We start from the raw sequence: 18,588 nt of genomic DNA, 5'->3' as shown, positions 1-18,588 counted from the left end.
AATAAATACTTCGCATTCAATATAATTTGGTACATACTTCAAACATAAATATGTTCTGAAAAGTTTCTTGATATCATTTATGGTTTTACTGACTCATTTGTAGAATTAAAGCATTATCACAAAGCTTATAGGAGCTGTGCACATTGCTATGGTTAGTTATGGTTGATGTATGTAGTAAATTATATTGAATTTGAAACATGCATTCTTAAGATTTAGCCCAATTACTGAAAATAATTCATCATACAAATGCCTCAGTAAAACTACGTAGTACATCAATAAGCTTTATGAGATGTCCATTCCGGTATCATGGATATACAAAATTATATAGCACTTGAAGCTTGCACTCTTGATATATGGCCTAATTACTAAAAAAGTAATTATTCAAATGAGTTATTACATTTACAAGCTATATTAATAAACTTTATATGACACATGCCATTTGCCCTCATCAATGTATGTACAAAATTATATTGAATTTGAAGTGTGTATTCTTAGGATATGTCCTAATTGCCAAAAACCATTGATTATGCAACTTGATCATTAATATTAAATACCAAAACCTAATCTAGCGATTACCGTAATTATTATGTGCAGCAAATTACGTTTGAATTGAGCCAGTCGTTTTTAAGAAAGCAATGACATGGACACACACACACACACACACACACACACACACACACACATATGCATATACATATACATACACGTACACAGACACGTACATAATTTCCATTCTGAAACTATAACTTTCCCTAGGTAAAAATTCACTCTTCAAATTCAATTCAATTTGGTTCACATTTCATATGTAACTAATCACATCTGTTGCACAAAAGACATTGCCCTTTAATACGGAAGGTCTTCAGTTTAAATTTGGTTGTCTTTGTATTCCAATTATATTATTTTGTGAAAAAAAGTCCTCTCTAGAGAAACACTATCGTTCTCGGACACCAGTTGTATCCTCCCGTTGGCATTGTTTTTAAAAAAAATAGGGTCTGTATCATTTATCTTGATAGGTCACGAAAGGAATAGACGAGTTCCTTTTCAACTTAGTGGTATTGCAGCAAATAACGGATTCAAATGACTATGTTTGGAAAAGGCGAAATAGCGATCTTTATGTCATAGAAATTTCAAGCCCATCTCAGGTGAGTTTGAAACCGTATTTTATTTTATTTTTTTTTAAATTGTTCACTTATATATGGAAAAATACACATAGTATCATCGAAGTAATTTCACTATTTTAAAAGCCCGTAAATCAGTTCTTTGCTTTTTCTTATGAGTACTTTGAACGAGTAAAAGAACATTAAATGCAGCGTACACAGAAAAGTCCATCTACATGTCAGACAAGACTTTGCTTTTGACAATGATGTTCTTCATTTTGTGTGATTCAAGCGGCGAGTAGTACATGAACCATGTACATAAGTGTGGGGTAAGATGAAAACATCAATCCGATGGAAAACCGAGGATGTAATTGTTTAAAGACTTGGCAGTTCATATACATACATTAACAACCTTTTTTTACAGAGTAGGTGATTTTTACAGTAAAGATGGAAATGGTGCATTTATCGTGAAGCAAAGTAATTTAAATGATTTTAAGCGTCTTTGCACGCCCTCAACTTGATACCTTTTCTGTTCTCCGGATTCATGTCCAAACTGACGCTGTATGTTCTTTTTTTCTTGATGAAGGATGACAGCAGTATGACACCATTTTGCTCTTGTCTACCAACTATTATTCGTGCCTCTCCGAAGGAAGTATATGAATACCTAAAGGAGCAGCCACCGGGTAGTAAGTCACAAAACTTCACAAAACTGAAATACATATGTTATAAGGCTATAGTCACAAATTACGGCAGGGTGGGCTGAGGGGAAAATATTTTGGTCCGAAATTTCTCGCAGCCCACTCGAGCTCTCAAAGAAATTCATGCCCCCACCTAAAATGAACCCAAGAAATTTCGTAGCTATCCACCACTACTATACAAATATTTAATAGGCGTGTACTTATACAGTACCATTCCCCAACTTCCCACATTCTCGATATATACAATTGTTTGGTACACTACATTAGAAAATAAGGGTGGTAATCGTCTTCAGCGGCCATACATAAGCCTAAGATATTCATTTACAAATGCATGTTGGCTTTGCAAACATAAGTCTCACGTTGGGCTTTAACCTGTACTTGGAGGTTAATATAATGATGATTTGTTCAAACGGTCAATTGGAAATGGAAGTTGTCAGAATCAACGTCTGACTTACTCCATCTGCAAGCTTATGGAAAGAGATAGAGTACATACATACATACATACATACATACATACATACATACATACATACACACACACACACACACACACACACACACACACACACACACACACCGACGGACCGACCGACCGTCCGACCGATGAATAACCTAAAAATGATAAAATGGTAGAATGATAAAAGCGATATAGTAGATTTATTAGTTACAATGTTGAATGTGTTTCTTTTAGCTTATAGGCTATCTGTTGTCGTCACAAGGTCAAACCCGTACATTTTAGTAATACACGTGGTATCAACATTTTGTAACATATTATGTAAATATTATGTTCCGGAGACTATAAGACAAGATGTTTTTCTTAAAGGTTTTCAACAAGATATCTTCGATACTGAGGAATTTTGTAGTGAAGAATTTCAACGTGTGGCATACTACTTGTCCTTCTATCAAAGAGACAACATACCGGATGCACATTACGACACCAAGAGTAAAAAGTTGGAGAGGCTTGCAGATTACATGGATTTCCTAAAATTACTCCTAAGGTAGAAGTCATATTTCACCCTGTTTCAGTTTTTCAGAAATACTAGTCTCCATAGTCTGTGAGATGCATCGGTAGAATTAGTCAAGAAAATTCACCAAATGTGTGCTTACTCAGTATGACCTCGTGGTGTTTTGTTATTAACGGATGTAATATTTTGATACTGTATACAAAAACCACCTTAATATAAAACTTTATGTTACAAATGTGTTTTCATTAGATCGAACGGTTCTTACCTTGTGTTATTAGTCCCAGCGGGCGAAGTGTAGATGAGTCTACTATATCCCTGTCCCGTCCATCCATCCGTCTGTTATCACCTGTAACTGAGGCATGTATGGCCGATTTCGACCAATCGTGGCACAAATGTCGAATGCTATGGTCAGCAAATGCACCATTTTGTAACTTTCCCGACAATGGTTGAATGGTGGTAATATTTGTCGCAAAAGAAATCCAGTTTGTTCACTAACTATGAACGCTTAATAGATAGAGACTCCATTTGAGTATCTACACCTATGTTATCTATAAACTTGCTACATGAGATAATAACTTTGACCTCTATATTCAAGGTGAAATAACCAAAAGTGTACAAAAGTGTGTATGTACATATCTAACACGCATGGGTCAATTTGAAGCAAAGATGGCACAAACGTCAGCTACAGTAGTCCGCATTTAAACATTACTTTGTTTAACTACATTTGAGGCAACGGCTGACTGGCAGCCACATTTGTCGTGAATTCGAATATTTACATTTCTGCCTATTAATGAGAAGCTTTATCATGAGACCTGGTATTAACTATTAGCACTGACCTCTTTGCTTAAGGTCAAATAACCAAAAGTATTCAGTCTGTGTATGTACACAGATGACATTCACAAATGTCAGATACAGTAGTCCGCATATCATTTTGTTTTGCGGCCTTCATAATAATGGCTGAATGGCGGCCATATGTGTCGCAAAGTTTACGATTTTGCTATCAAACTCTGGAATAGATAGAGACCTCATATGAGTGTCTTAACCTATATGATCTATTATGAGTTTCCCAACACGTAAGCAACAACTTCATCAATTGCTTTTCGTATATAAACATAATCAATCTTGATGTTTACTAATGCGATATTTGTTATACTGCCACATTGTCATTATTAAATCTATCAAACATTTTTTTAATGTAAAAATGTATTATTGAAGTTCATATTATGGCCGTGGCACAGTATATCGTTATCGCTTGTGCAAATACGGTTGAATAAAATCAACAGAATCACTAGTGGTTCTGTCATAGTATGATATGAAACACCAGCTACTTGTCACCACTTTTATAAGCTAAAAGTCCAGAGGTGGTTTTGGGGGGTTAACCTTGCAATGTGAGTTATATGATATTTTTTGGCAGATTCCACCTCAGAAAGGTGTCCTGTTAGCATATCTGATGGGTGCCACTCGCGCACCCCTGGGCATTTTGTTATATCGCGAGAAAACCGAAATACCATGTATTGCTATGGGTAAACACATGTTTTGGTAGGCTTAATACTTTCTGCCTATAAAACCATGTCAAAGTTACTTAAAAGTCATAATTACATGTTACACACTGTATATTATGAATAATCAGTCAATTACAAATATTTTGTCAAAAGTTTTGAATATTAAAATATCATTATTAGGCCAAAGGTCAACAAATGACGTCATTTTCAGTTGTTAATGTTATGACTTATAGGTAATGACTGTGTTTTCTATGTATTGTGTGGATACATCCATGTATCATTTAGATTTTATTTATCAAATCAGGTTATGACATCAGTTACACATTATAAGCTGTGTCATACTGATATTTTGTCCCCCAAACTCAATATATATGGGTTTTTTTAATTTATGCATGTCATTACTTCCGCTTCCAGGGTGTAAAGTAGTCAAAATGGTCTAATTCATATAACGTTCAAAACTTTTTTTTATATTCAAAAACATTGGCTCAAGATTTGTTGTGGATATATTATGATCATTAACTGTAAATCAACACATGATGGTCACTTTTCCTAATTAAGTTATCAGATCATGGTTTATGATATGTACGAATTTCGACTAAGTACTTACATATATTAAGTTTTAGAGAAAATATCAGTATGACTCAGCTTATAATGTGTAACTGGTGTCATAACCTAATTTGATAAATAAAATTTATATGATACATGGATGTACCCACACGATACACAGAAACACATCCACTACCTATAAGTCATACTAACTGAAAATGGCGACATTTTGTTGACCTTTTGCCTAATATTTTAATATCCAAAACTTTTGACAAAATATTTGTAATAGAAAGATTATTCATAATATACAGTGTGTAACATGTAAATATGACTTTTTAAAGTAATTTTGACATGATTTTATAGGCAGTAAGTATTAAGCCAAAACATGTGTTTACCCATAGCAATACATTGTATTTCGGTTTCCTCGCGATATAACAAAATGCCCAGGGGTGCGCGAGTGGCATCCGTCAGATATGCTAACAGGACACCTTTCTGAGGTGGAATCTGCAAAAAATATCATATAACTCACATTGCAAATTTAACCCCCCAAAACCATCTCTGGCAACTGGACTATAACAAAATTGGTCAGTTACAAACGTGTGGTAGGATATTGTAAACACTTTTTAATACAGGGCACTGCACTCTTGTATATCTCATTATATGTTCAACACTGTGACACCTGTTGATTTCAATCAGACCTAGCATGAATAAGTACTGTAGTTCAATATGTCCCCCACGTTATCTCATGACCGGCATAACAGTTGAACTAAATGACCGATATATTTGAATTTCGAAGTTAAAACGTTGGTGAGTATGTCTTTGGTGAAGATTTGTTTCAATTACAACTAAAGCAGTTGATGCAAGCATAATCTTACACATTGATCTGAATAATATCTCCATTATATTTCCTCACATAGGTACAGTGGAGTCGAGGACCCTTCTTGGTCCGTAGTACGTCAATTTGTAACCTTTCTGAACATTCAACTGAAGAACTGGGAATCGAGCCCCTTCTGCGGAAAAGTCACAAGCGACGTCCTCCCGGGATTTGGCTTATTCGTCCTAAAATTCATTATAATTGTGGCACAGGTATTTTGATCATTGATTTTAGCTGGACTCGCTTTTTTCAGAACTGTAACAGAATCTTTTAAAGTGTCTGTCTGTCTGTCTGTCTGTCTGTCTGTCTGTCTGTCTGTCTGTCTGTCTGTCTGTCTGTCTGTCTGTCTGTCTGTCTTTACGTCTGTCTGTCTTTACATCTATCTGTACGTCTACTTGTCAGTCTCTGTACGCAAAGTCTAAATACAGGTGAGTAACTTATACATCAATAACTCAATAACGACAGTATTTTCATGATTTTAAAACACAAACATGTCGATCTTTGGCCTAAGTACCCTTGGCTATTATCAACCAGAGGCCGTTCATTGTGTCATATCATGTTAGGTCCGCTGTTAGCGACAACTGAGCTTAAGAGTTGATTCTCCGTTGTTATCTATCGTCCGTCCACCAATTTTTCTACTTTCATCTTCTCCTCTAAAACTGCATTGGCAATTTTCCTGAGATATAGTCTTTGACGGGCAGATATTAGTTTGCTCAAGACAAATTGACTGGGTCAGCAGTATGCAAATTAGGTCTAAAATATAATTTTTGGTAAAAATGATTGAAATCAAGACAATTTGATTGGGTCATTAATATGAAAATTATGTCTAAAAAAAATTGGTAAAAATGCTTTAATATTTCCTCCAAAATTACTTAGCCAACTGAGTTGAATATTTTGCTAAGAAGTTTGAACAGATTTAAGTTTGTTCAAGACAAGTTGATCGGGTCATTGTTATGCAAATTAGGTCTACAAATATAATTTTTATCTCTTCTGTCAGCAACACCTCCATGAAGCTAAAGGGTTAGGTTGATTCTCTTTAGTCGTCAATCTTCCGTCCGTCAACTGTTTCTATTTTCATCTTTGAAACTGACTGTCAGAAGACGTTGATATTTGGTGTGCATGTCCCCCCCGGCGGGGGGGGGGGGTGGGCTTTACAGATTTGTTCATGCCAAGGTGATCTGTATCATTTTCATTCAGTATTTTCTGAATTTTGGTAGAAATATTTTCAACTTCTTCTCAAATGTTACTGTTCAGATTGCTTTGATATCTGAAATGTAAATACCCTGAGAATAGCTTACTCAGATTTGTCAACTTCAAGTCGGTACATGTTCTTTCATATTTTTTGTGATTTTTACTATTTTTGAACTATTGAAATTATGACGCATGCGCATTGTGACCGACGCCATATTGGAAATCAGTACATTAGATTGAAGTAAGCAGCCGCTTTTCAAAAGACATTGATTGCCGACAACAAGTAATGTAATATGCTAATGCATCTTGCGAACTTAATGACAAGTGCCTGTTTCAAATAGGGTTACAGACTTACTGAACTGCAGAACCACTTATATGTCACAAAAACAAAAACAAAAAAGAACAAAGAAAAACAGCTGAGCCATTCTGACCGCTAGGAGGTCGCTTGTTATAGTTTCGTGATTATCCTTGCTAAAGCAATAAGCACGTGTTTTTAGGCCAAAGTTCGACATATGTTCGTCTTCTGAAATCAAGAAACACCAACCATTGCTATTGACGTGTAAATTACTCACCTGTATTTTTGGCTGGGTGCAAACATTTTGTACAGTACAGCATTGCGACACATGCGGTCTTAAGTGATAGTCATAAGCCATTTGCTTAAGTTTGGTTCACACAGCGAGAAAAAACGACCACAATTATCAAACACGCTAGATATTTGACTCGCGCCACGAATGACCAAATCTCACTAAAGGTTGTCCGCACACGAGAAGAATTGGCAGAATTGCCACCAGTGAATTTTCGATCAGTTGATTCCTCTCGTGTGTGCCACACTTAATGACCAAAGAGACACAGTCAGGCATTTAATCTAATTTAACCACCTGTAACCCTGTCCCATATATAAGAATGCTATTAGATATGAATTTTCTGTTAGTATCCATATATATTTCCATCTGCTAGTATCCTTATCCATGTTTCCGTTTCTGTTAGTATCCATATGTTTCACAATGACCTTTACCTCTGGGTCAAATTTTACAAAGAATTATTAATTCATGGGGTTTATTTCTTGTAGAAATTATCATATTAAATGTTAAGTTGGGTCAGGTGTAAAAAGCCACAATTGTGATAATAAGTTTTGTAGAGAATTGGAAGAGAAAATGCATGAAATGTTGCTCCATGGTAACTCTTCTCGTGAAAGTACAGTTACGAGGAGTTAACAAAAGTGTACTGCTGAGTATGAAGGTCGAGAACCGTCCTGATTTTGTCCCCTTTAATGACCTGTACAATTTCTTTTTAAATAGGACTTTGGTACACCAAGTTTGACACTTTCAGACGAAAGTATTGATAAGAATTTACGAGAAGCGAGTGGTGGACTGTACCATATGCGTCGGAAGTGGGAAGAGATGTAAGTCTCAAAACATAAGTTCTTGTTCTGATTTATTTTTTCAAATTTCAGTGTTTGTCATCTTTAAAAATTTATAAATTTTAGTCTTGAGTTTTTGCTATCAGCTAAATAGACACAATAGAACGTTTTCCTCTGTGACCTTCTCAGTTATTTAAACATTCCTTTTAAAATTGGAAAGAATTCCTAACTACAAGGATAAAAACTTAACTACTATGACAAGTAAAAGTCAATTGTTATTCTGCGGGTATAGAATGTGAATTATATTATACCAGTATATTGATGGCGCAAATCGAGAGATCTGATCGTCTAGACATCGAGCTAGCACGTCTAAAACGAGCGATAATGCACGGTTGGCACGCGTCCAAATTTTGTTTGTCTACGAGCGTTGACTTGTAGTCCGCCGTGATACTGATAGTGAACTCTTCGAATTGTCAGAGGAGGATTTTCTCTCAATGAGACAATATTTTATGAGAAATTATGAAGGAAATTTCGAAAGCAACCAAGTCATCGCGTATTTGTTCAAATCATTGCCTACTACATGTACTGAGGTCAAGGCATGCACGAGACCGGTCCCAGCCTCGGCGCGGCTGGAGTGGAAACATTGGTTAGCTGCCCTGTCCTGTCATAAAAATGAAGCAAGTGAAAGAGCTTACACTGGCCGACTTACCATTAATCTAAATAGAAATTTGTCCCGGATCCTGTCCTAGAGTATCAGTCATCAATCCGAGAGGGAAATCCTCAAACCCGAAAATCTACTGACATAACTTCCAATAATTAATATAAATACATTTTAAATATCAACCTGTCTATCACTTCACCGAGGCACGAATTCAGCCGGGAACGATCGAAGCATGCTGTATTCAATAAATCACTTCAAGTTTATACCTTGAATCAGACAGGTTGTTTATTCATCACTGTGCACTTTTAATGAGCCGATCAATGTACAGATTATCCCTAGAAACGACTAGCAGATAAAATAAATCCAGTCGCTGCACGACGTTCACGTTGAGGCCAAGATCAGCTGTCTTGAAAGCAGCGTTATTGTTATGCAAATTAGTCACAGAGGCGCATATGAAACGAGAAAACGTTAGTTTTCATCTTGTTTCCGATATTTTCAATATACTAGTATAATATAATAGCGATAAACCACCCCTGGGGAAGGTATACCACTCGAATTTTGACCAGTGAACTAAATATATGCACTCGCTATCGCTCGTGCATATATTTCGTACACTGGTCAAAACCTCTTGGTATACCATCCCTAGGGGATGGTTTATTGCTTAAATGATCCTTTAAGTGTATCCTGCACTACTTCACAAAGAATCATGAGACCATTGGCTTCTGTTATCAGTATATATGTACACTGAAACATCACTGTCTTAGAAAACAACTACAATTTGATTTATACAGTATTCAACAAGAGAAAAATCAATATCTTTAGTTTTGACCAACTTATTGCTATTATCTTTGTAATTTCCTTTTTATTGATCATTGTGTTCCAAACGTTGCTGTATTTATGTATACGCTTTATTTTTGAATGATGGACGGTGTCCATTTTCTTGTGAAAATAAACAATACATCGAAATATAGAATTCCTAATGCTGGAAGAAATAACGACATTTCACAATTCAATCTGCTGAACTAAACGGTGAAACTGTTACAACGGCCTGTGGGTGCATGTTTATGTATGCTGTTGTCATCACTGCGTCATTTCTCTGTCATACTTATTCACTTTACTTATATTATAATTAAATTATATTTTTTAGGGCCCATCCTTACATATTCTTCAACAAAGATGGTTCGACAATGACATTTCATGGTTTTGAGGTGAGAAGGGATGGTACACTCAGAAGTCCTACAAACCCTGATCTATCTGTTAAAGATATCACTATGAAACGAAACTTGCAAGGTGCTCTGAAATTGAACAAGGTTAACCTATCAGAAAACTTTGATACTCTGAAAAGGTCAGTGGAGTCATACATAGTTTGCTCGTTACCAGAACACATTGCTGTTAATTATTCCATAAACTGCACTTAACTTTTATATGTATGCAGACCAAAAGTGATTGTTTAATTGGCACCAGCAAAGAAGCTATTGTCATAGTGATACATTTTGTTCCATTACATGTTGTAATTCAACCCAAACTAATGTTTGAGGTCCAGCTTATTCTTCATACCATTGTAGTTTGGATTGTTAATTCCTGTTCTACACTATTGATATCGTGAAGACGCAATCCATCGAAGGTATATCATTCACGGCGTGTATTTATGGCGATCGCTATATGAAAATACTGTTGAATTCGCCCTCGCCCAAGTTTTATTTTGAAGGCGTATATGTTACATTCTGTACAATTACTGTTTAAATATATTGTTTTTTTTTTCACCTAAGGACCTATACGGCAGATCCCCGCGTTAATGATGCATTAATGTGCAACTTTTGACATAACTATGAATAAACACGACATAAACGACAATATAGACAATAATCTATTCAAAATAACGTCCTTGGAACCATACACACAGTTGTATACAAATGTGTAGGTTCCACTGCTCAAAACCCAGTTTAATTTTGCTGAACTGAAATTTGCAATGATTTAGCCCAGGCAACTAAAGTGGTCAGAGGTTTTGGAAACCGGGGACCCTCAACATATTAACATTCGGACATCATAGGGTAACATTGTGTAGTTTTGGCATGCAATTTGATGCAATGAGATGTCCACAGATATATCAAGTTATGCCTTGAGTAGAGTCTTCAAGTATCAAAACGAAATCAAAATTAAGAGTATAATATGTTTATTTGCAATCTGAATCATTTATATCTTGTATAATATTTGATCAAAACAATGTGACACAATTTAAATTCACTACAAAACCGCCAAACTAAACAAAATACTTACGATGATCTTTCATCACAGAAATAAAACAAGCACTTTAAGAACAGGCTGTCTCGAAATGTTCGCCATAACAAATGAGTATCATCGACATTGCAGTCTTTTGGTTTCTACTGACTCGTTTCAATGCGAAACTATAAATTAGTTGATAACTAGTTATATTGATGAGAACAGAAAAGTTGGTATACTTAGTCAATGAAACTTTAAAGGGGCTTTTCGTACTTGTGCATAGCACATCAATATAATTTCCTCTCAGTGGCCTAGCCATATCCCATGTTTTTCAAAATGTTATTTGACATTACCATGATTACTGACCGTTTACTTCTGTAAACTCTTTTATCAAGGGATGCGAAAGTGAAACACATGTGTACTGTGCTTGGACTTGATGCACCTAATGATCCAGATGAAGAATATGAGCTCACAAGTGACAGTGTGACCAAGATGCTTGCAATAATGATGCGTTTCAGGTAACCCTTTTAATGATTGTATATTCGTATATTAGGCCAGAGTCATATGAAAATTCATGTTGCATTCGGTTATTGCATTCGGTTATTGCTGTTGTTGTTGTTGTTGTTGTTGTTGTTGTCGTTGTTTTGTTGCTTTTGTTATTATTGTTATCATTGTTGTTGTTGTTGTTGTTGTTGTTGTTGTTGTTGTAAGAAGTATAATAGTATTACCAATCAATAGCCAACAATAAAGCACACAATACCCGTCCACATATTCCCACCTCTGATATATACCTTCCTTCCAAATGTGTAGGCGGGTTTATTTCACAAAGATAGCAGGGATTCTTTAATAGACAAGTGAACAACCATTCAAAAGGTGTATGCAACTATGCCTAGCAACAAAACCACGCCCATATGATCACACATATATTGCAAAGATAACAACAGGGATTTTTAGACAAGTGAATAAACATTCAAAAAATGTATGTAAATGTGGCTAGCAACAAAACCACGCCCATAGCAAGAGCCAAATGATCACGTATATTGCAAAGATAACATAAGGGATTCATAGACAAGAGAATGAACATTCAAAACATGTATGCAAATATATCTAGCAACGTGATCACGCCCATGGCAACAGCCAAATGATCGCGTATATTGCAAAGATAACAACAGGATCAGATAGGTAACTGAATAACCATTCAGGAAATGAACACCTATACCTACCATGGATCAGCATGTGGGTGAACATTTATAAAAACTGTACAGTTGTGCTGCAACGCCAATTTTTTTTCTTTTTTTACAATATTTACTTTTATTGAGAAATTTGACTAATTAATGATTTTCAGAAATTAACATATCTTTGAAATGCCGGCTTCAAATGCCATATAATTGGGCACAAACATCAACAATCAGAAAACATGCATAACCTCTAAAATCGGTTGGGTAAAGTCATAATTAACATTAGTAATTTGCAGAATTAATGATTTTCGGTGATAAGGAACTTAACGAATCTTAAATGAATTATGATTGGAAATATGATAATAAATATCAGTTGATTAGTATTGTAAACGATATTGTTACGTAGTTGTAACCACAAATAATCAATTTGTTGTTACCCTGACCTTTGTTGATTAGGTATTATGATAACTACAAACAATCCCATTGCCTCTCAGGATACTCAGTCTGTATGCCAACTTCTCTATTAGGCTATATTTTAAGAATACGAACTTCGAATTTCATTTTAACATCAATTATAGCAAATCATACGTGATTGATGCAGTTGTTTATGTAATTTTCAATTTGGATGCGCAATGTACATATATAGTCATTTTGATAATTAGGCATTATCTTTTGAATGCAAACGTTAAAATTTAGATGGTGGAATACCTGTATTCATGGTAAAGAAGTGCACGTGTCCTTTAAAGCTTGATAATATAACTTATAAGCTAAATGGTTTATTTGCCTAATTACATATGTTTGATAATTAGGCAATATATTAACTATGCAAGCTTCATATTTCAGAATGTTTCACATATTTATGATGTATGATAGCTACAGTTCAGAATTTTGCATTCTAACAATGTGTGTAGCCCCCTCCCCCCCGGGGGGGTACTCGGGTGGGTAATGGGTACCCTGGTAGACAAAAATTAAAACCACAAACTCTACAAAAATTAGTGGTCAAAAGTCTACATTTCAAGCCAGAAACAGGGGTTAAATGTTATGAGTTTTGAACACTATTGCTACGTGGCACGTGCATGCTTCAGTCAGCGCTAGGTCATTGGTTGCCCGGGGAGGGGCGCCTACTTCCGATGACTGAAAACAACCCGTGGAAACAACCTTGTTCAAAATATGGGGTCAGAAGTCGTACGTGCATTCAAAGGTGAAACCTCTACATAATGTTTTAAAAATCAGGTCTCAAAAGTCTACAGGATTCGAAAAAGGGGGTCAAAACCGCGGTACATACGTACACACCCTTTCTATGGGAGTAACCCCTGGGTAGGCCACGAAATGTATGGTTTTGCCCTTGCCAGAGGCAACCAGTTTAAGTCTGGTCTCTGTTGTATCTCGTTTATTCAACAGCTCCTTACTTCAGACAGTTCCGATTTGTGAAAGACAACTTCCAATAATGAGGTTGCACTGGTCACAACCTATTTTTTATGCATTGTTTATATAAAGTCAGCGTAAAACCCTGCTTTTAATAAAACCACCTAATTCTTGACATTTTTTTTTATTCAAGTACGCTATGCGAATATGAGTAAAATTACTATGGTTATGGTTTCTGCAGCAGAGATAGCTATTTCCGTTGTGCGATGATTTAGACTAGCAGGAATAATGCCTTTGCATCTGAAGATGGTTGACAATCGTTTGTTGATCAAATATGTCGAAAGAGATTAAATGATATGTACTTTAATAATATAAAATGCATGCATATTTTCTTTGAATTTAGGAGTAATATACCTGTCATTATAATGGGTGAAACTGGCTGTGGTAAAACCAGGCTGGTGAAATACCTCTGTGAGATGATGGTTGGTGGTAGAAAAAAGGAAAACATCAAAAATTTCCTAGTTATGAAGGCAAGTGCAACCCATAAATAACTCCCCTTCCTTCTCCTTTACAAAGAATCATTTCGTGTATTAATTAATATATTTTACATCAGACTTACTTGCGCGAGAACATACATACATACATACATACATACATACATACATGCATGCATGCATGCATGCATGCATGCATGCATACATACATACATACATACATACATACATACATACATGCATGCATGCATGCATGCATGCATGCATGCATGCATGTATGTATGCATGTATATTTAAATGGATATGCGTGTGCATGTATGCATGCATGCATGCATGCATGCATGCATACATACATACATACATACATACATACATACATACATACATACATACATGCATGCATGCATGCATGCATGAATGCATGAATGCATGCATACATACATACATACATACATACATACATACATACATACATACATACTTACATACATACATACATGCATACACGTGTACGTACAAATGCGCGTAGGTACGCACACGCTCATGTAATCTTTAATCTGAAACCGGTAATTAAAACAAATTGAAATAATATGATTTAATAAGTTTTAACAATTTTTATCAAATGGAGACTAAGGATTTATTTACTGAGTGTCTGTCCATCCCAGTTTATTCTTTTGTCTGACACGACAATTTAATCCAAATAACACACGGCACAAAACCTAATCAGTTATATCCAACACAATAAGGAAGATGTGTAGTCAGTTTTACAAGAATGTCTGCTCTATATGTCGTTCTATCTGGAACATTAAAGCCTGAATATCAGGTATATGTATGTCTGCAGAAGGCTAAATTATACATCTGGTTGTATCAATGCCATGAAGACTTTTTGAATCGCAAACGTTGCTGTAAACGCTTTGGTTAGGGTTAGATGATGCATGCATTCACTTCTAAATATACCGCAAGTAATACTTGGTTATATTTCTTTTAGGTCCACGGTGGAACAACTGTGTCAGACATTGAAAAGAAAGTCAAAGAGGCAGAACTATTAGCTAAACAGAATGACAAAGCGGAGGCAGACAGACTAGCTAAACTAAGAGAAGAAATGGCCAAGACGAGAGCGAAAATAAAAGACGAAAAAGTTAAAAAAGAAGTTGAAATGCATGACGAAGAGGCTATCAGATTAGCTACAATTACTGGACATGTCGACACTGTCCTGTTTTTTGACGAGGCAAATACTACTGAGGCACTTGGATTGATCAAAGAGCTTTTGGCAGACAGAACCTTGAATGGTAGACCCCTAGCTAGCGAGAGTTTAAAATTTGTGGTTGCATGCAATCCCTACAGGAAGCACTCACTGGCAGCTATACGAAGTCTTGAAGCCGCTGGTCTTGGATTCAGAGTCAACACAGCTGAAACACACGAAAAGCTAGGTAAAGAAAAGTTTACAGTTATTGATCGTATTCACTAATGGCTAATGCTATACGCTTATCGCCTGGCCATGGGACACTAGTAGACATCAATTAAAACAACGACAGTTATGTGGCAACGTTTTCTCGAGGTTGAAAGCAGGGCAAGGGTGGGGGTGGTGGAGATTAGTTGCTATACGTAAGGAGTAATATTATGTCCACTTGTGCCCAAATAAATCCAGAAAATAAATGCATTTAATGTTTACATCCTATCCTCAATAAGCAAACGTATGAATCACTGGCAGCAGTACATATTAGTTATCGATACGCTGTGTTTACTGTCTGTACTCAAAATGTCATACCAGCACACATATTTTCATATAACTTCTACGAGAGAGGTTATCTGTTCAGGAACATGAATGCATTCATTGATCGCGCTAACCCTGTACATCATTTTTGAAAAACCCAATCGCCAAAGAAAATGAGGTGGAAAAGGGTGTATTTTGAATTACACAACTATCATATTTTCTAGTTTAAACCATCGTATTAAACAGTGTTTCTTTTTTAATTTGTTTATACAGGAACTGTGCCACTGCGGCACCTAGTGTACCGGGTGCAATCACTACCACCAAGACTTCTAGGTTATGTTTGGGACTTTGGAACATTAAGTAACGACGTCGAACTCTCATATATCACCAGTATCGTCAAGAATAGTGTAGGTTCAATTTAGAGTTATTTGTATGCAAATTGCTATCACAGCCTACCTTATAAGATTTCTCTTGTGGTGGAAAGGTATTTCGATTTGTACTATTAGAATTGTGTAATGTTCTCAAACTACCAGGCAGATAGGGCTGAATTAACTTGGTTTCTAGAAGGTATAGTTCAACAAACAAAAACACTCTATATTTGTTCGTAACCATGACTACTGCCAAATGAACTGTCAGTGTGTATTTCACGTATAGGGAAAAGTATGGGGCAACCATGCAACCGCCCACAGCAACAGCCAGATCATATGTATTATGCAAAAATGATAAGAGTCATGGATACCAATTGACCCATGTAGACTAAATGTTGCCTTTTCCCCCTAACCCTCTGAAATTCTGTCAAGTATATAGTTGTTCTTCAGAACCCCCGTCTGTATATTTGTATGCTAATTGTTCTTGTAATATTGTAACTTGATAGCTTGTACCCAAGGAAGGCTCAACAGAGAATAAGTACTTTAAAAGTGCCGTACCTCTGCTCATTGAAGTAATCTCGGCATCTCACAAGTTCATGAAAAAACAAAAGGTAAGTTGATGTCGTGGTTTCAAAGTGTAGTTCATGAATGATAAAAAATGAAATTGTTATTGTTCTTACAATGTACACTTACATTTAAAGACTTTAAATGATATTTTAATTTATTGTGCTCAACGTTTCCCGTTGGCTTTTTTTCAAAAACTATTTATCCAAAATGGATATCTAAATATTTCTGAACTTTAAATCACAATATATCTACACTATTCAGTGTTGAGGAGATGTCATCACATTTCATTTTGAGTTAAATTTCTCAGAATATATAATGAGATAAGCGTATCATGTCGTGGCGCTAACTTGCACAATAGAATGAAAGACTAAAAAATCGTTATTACATTTTCACACAGGATGAATGTAGATTTGTTAGTCTTCGTGACATAGAACGTGTGGTGACCGTTTTTAAATGGTTCTCTGACCATTATCATATTTTCGGTGACAAGGATGGCGATGGAACTGGCATTTCAGAGGTTGGTATAGTGTTTTATTTGTAACCCTTCATAAATATTTGCAAACCTTCGCATATAGAAATAAACTTTCAAATTGTTACGTTTTAGTTGAAAAGTACAGGTACATTTCTGATTATTGATATAATTTAACGTCGAAAAACCAATGTTTTACAAAATCATGTATTAAAAGTAGTGAAATGATGGTCACCTTTACTCATCACCCGTTCAGAAGTTCTACGCAATAACATTTTATACATTCAACTTTTATGTTGATAAAAATACAAAAGTGGAAAACAAAGTGTGTACTATTATTCGATTTCAGAACAAGCAAATACAAAGGTGTGTAATTCTGACGATGGGAGTTTGTTATCATGCATCCCTGAAGAATAGAGAAGAATACCGGAGATGTATATCATCTGCCTTTGTCAAACCGTATTCACTCCCAACTGGTCGTGGAAGTGAAGCTATCAATTGTGAAATTGCACGGTACGTTCAGCATACTGTCACTCACTGAAGAATTGCACGTTATAGACGCATGTGTAAATCATGTCGACTTTTTTTTTTACTGTACTGAACCTATTTACTTGTTCACAGAATATGTGGATAAAGCTCCAATAATGTGAAAACACACCTAATGTCAAATATTTCAGCTGATTTTCTGTAATTATTTCTGAGAGAGACATTTAAGGTTTGTATATTCATAGAGTACAAGACAGTAGCTTTATTTATCAAATAATCATGGCTGACATTCATAAGCTTTGCAAATTTTCAAACTTTACTATTAAATTATTATATGATAGGTATTTGTATTGTGTCATTGAAGATGTGAAATAAAAAATGGTAATATGTATACGCCATTGAATGTCAAACGATTGTATGTATATATCGATTCGATTATAATTGCTCTTTCAGATGCCAAGATATTTTCGTTAATTCTATCAAATTGAATGCCAATATTGCAAAGAACGAGGCACTGAAAGAAAATATCTTCATGCTAACTCTGTGTATAGAGTTGAAAATACCTGTGTTCCTTGTTGGGAAGCCGGGCAGTTCAAAATCTCTTGGAAAGACAATTGTTGACAATGCAATGAAAGGATCAGCGTCGTCATCAGAGCTTTTCAAAAAGTTCAAACGAGTGAGTTTAATGCATACGCCCTTTTCTTATTCACATTTTACAGAGAGCATAGTACTGTTTTTTCGTGGCAATTTTCTGATGTGCATTTTCTTTATCTATGTAGCTCTGTGTGTATGTCCTATAAATGATGTAAACAACACATATTCTTTAGTAGATC

The 18,588-nt window shown here is 35.6% G+C and overlaps 1 protein-coding gene across 1 annotated transcript in view; it reads left to right on the top strand.

The window, feature by feature from the left end:
• LOC144436803 (E3 ubiquitin-protein ligase RNF213-like) overlaps positions 1 to 18,588 on the top strand; it is a 181,123-nt gene that overhangs the window by 107,841 nt on the left and 54,694 nt on the right. The window contains exons 34-47 of the mRNA XM_078125663.1: positions 1,014 to 1,142; positions 1,684 to 1,783; positions 2,619 to 2,793; positions 5,726 to 5,894; positions 8,172 to 8,275; positions 10,042 to 10,239; positions 11,510 to 11,632; positions 14,061 to 14,187; positions 15,140 to 15,581; positions 16,139 to 16,272; positions 16,740 to 16,844; positions 17,198 to 17,317; positions 17,619 to 17,782; positions 18,209 to 18,431. Of these exons, the coding sequence (XP_077981789.1) occupies positions 1,014 to 1,142; positions 1,684 to 1,783; positions 2,619 to 2,793; positions 5,726 to 5,894; positions 8,172 to 8,275; positions 10,042 to 10,239; positions 11,510 to 11,632; positions 14,061 to 14,187; positions 15,140 to 15,581; positions 16,139 to 16,272; positions 16,740 to 16,844; positions 17,198 to 17,317; positions 17,619 to 17,782; positions 18,209 to 18,431 (2,313 nt within the window). The remainder of the gene's footprint in view (positions 1 to 1,013; positions 1,143 to 1,683; positions 1,784 to 2,618; positions 2,794 to 5,725; positions 5,895 to 8,171; positions 8,276 to 10,041; positions 10,240 to 11,509; positions 11,633 to 14,060; positions 14,188 to 15,139; positions 15,582 to 16,138; positions 16,273 to 16,739; positions 16,845 to 17,197; positions 17,318 to 17,618; positions 17,783 to 18,208; positions 18,432 to 18,588) is intronic.

The sequence above is a fragment of the Glandiceps talaboti genome, chromosome 6, assembly GCF_964340395.1.
Source record: "Glandiceps talaboti chromosome 6, keGlaTala1.1, whole genome shotgun sequence".
NCBI classification, from domain to species: domain Eukaryota; kingdom Metazoa; phylum Hemichordata; class Enteropneusta; family Spengelidae; genus Glandiceps; species Glandiceps talaboti.
Note: the sequence above shows the minus strand (reverse complement) of the source record. Positions and strands in the feature narration are given on the sequence as shown.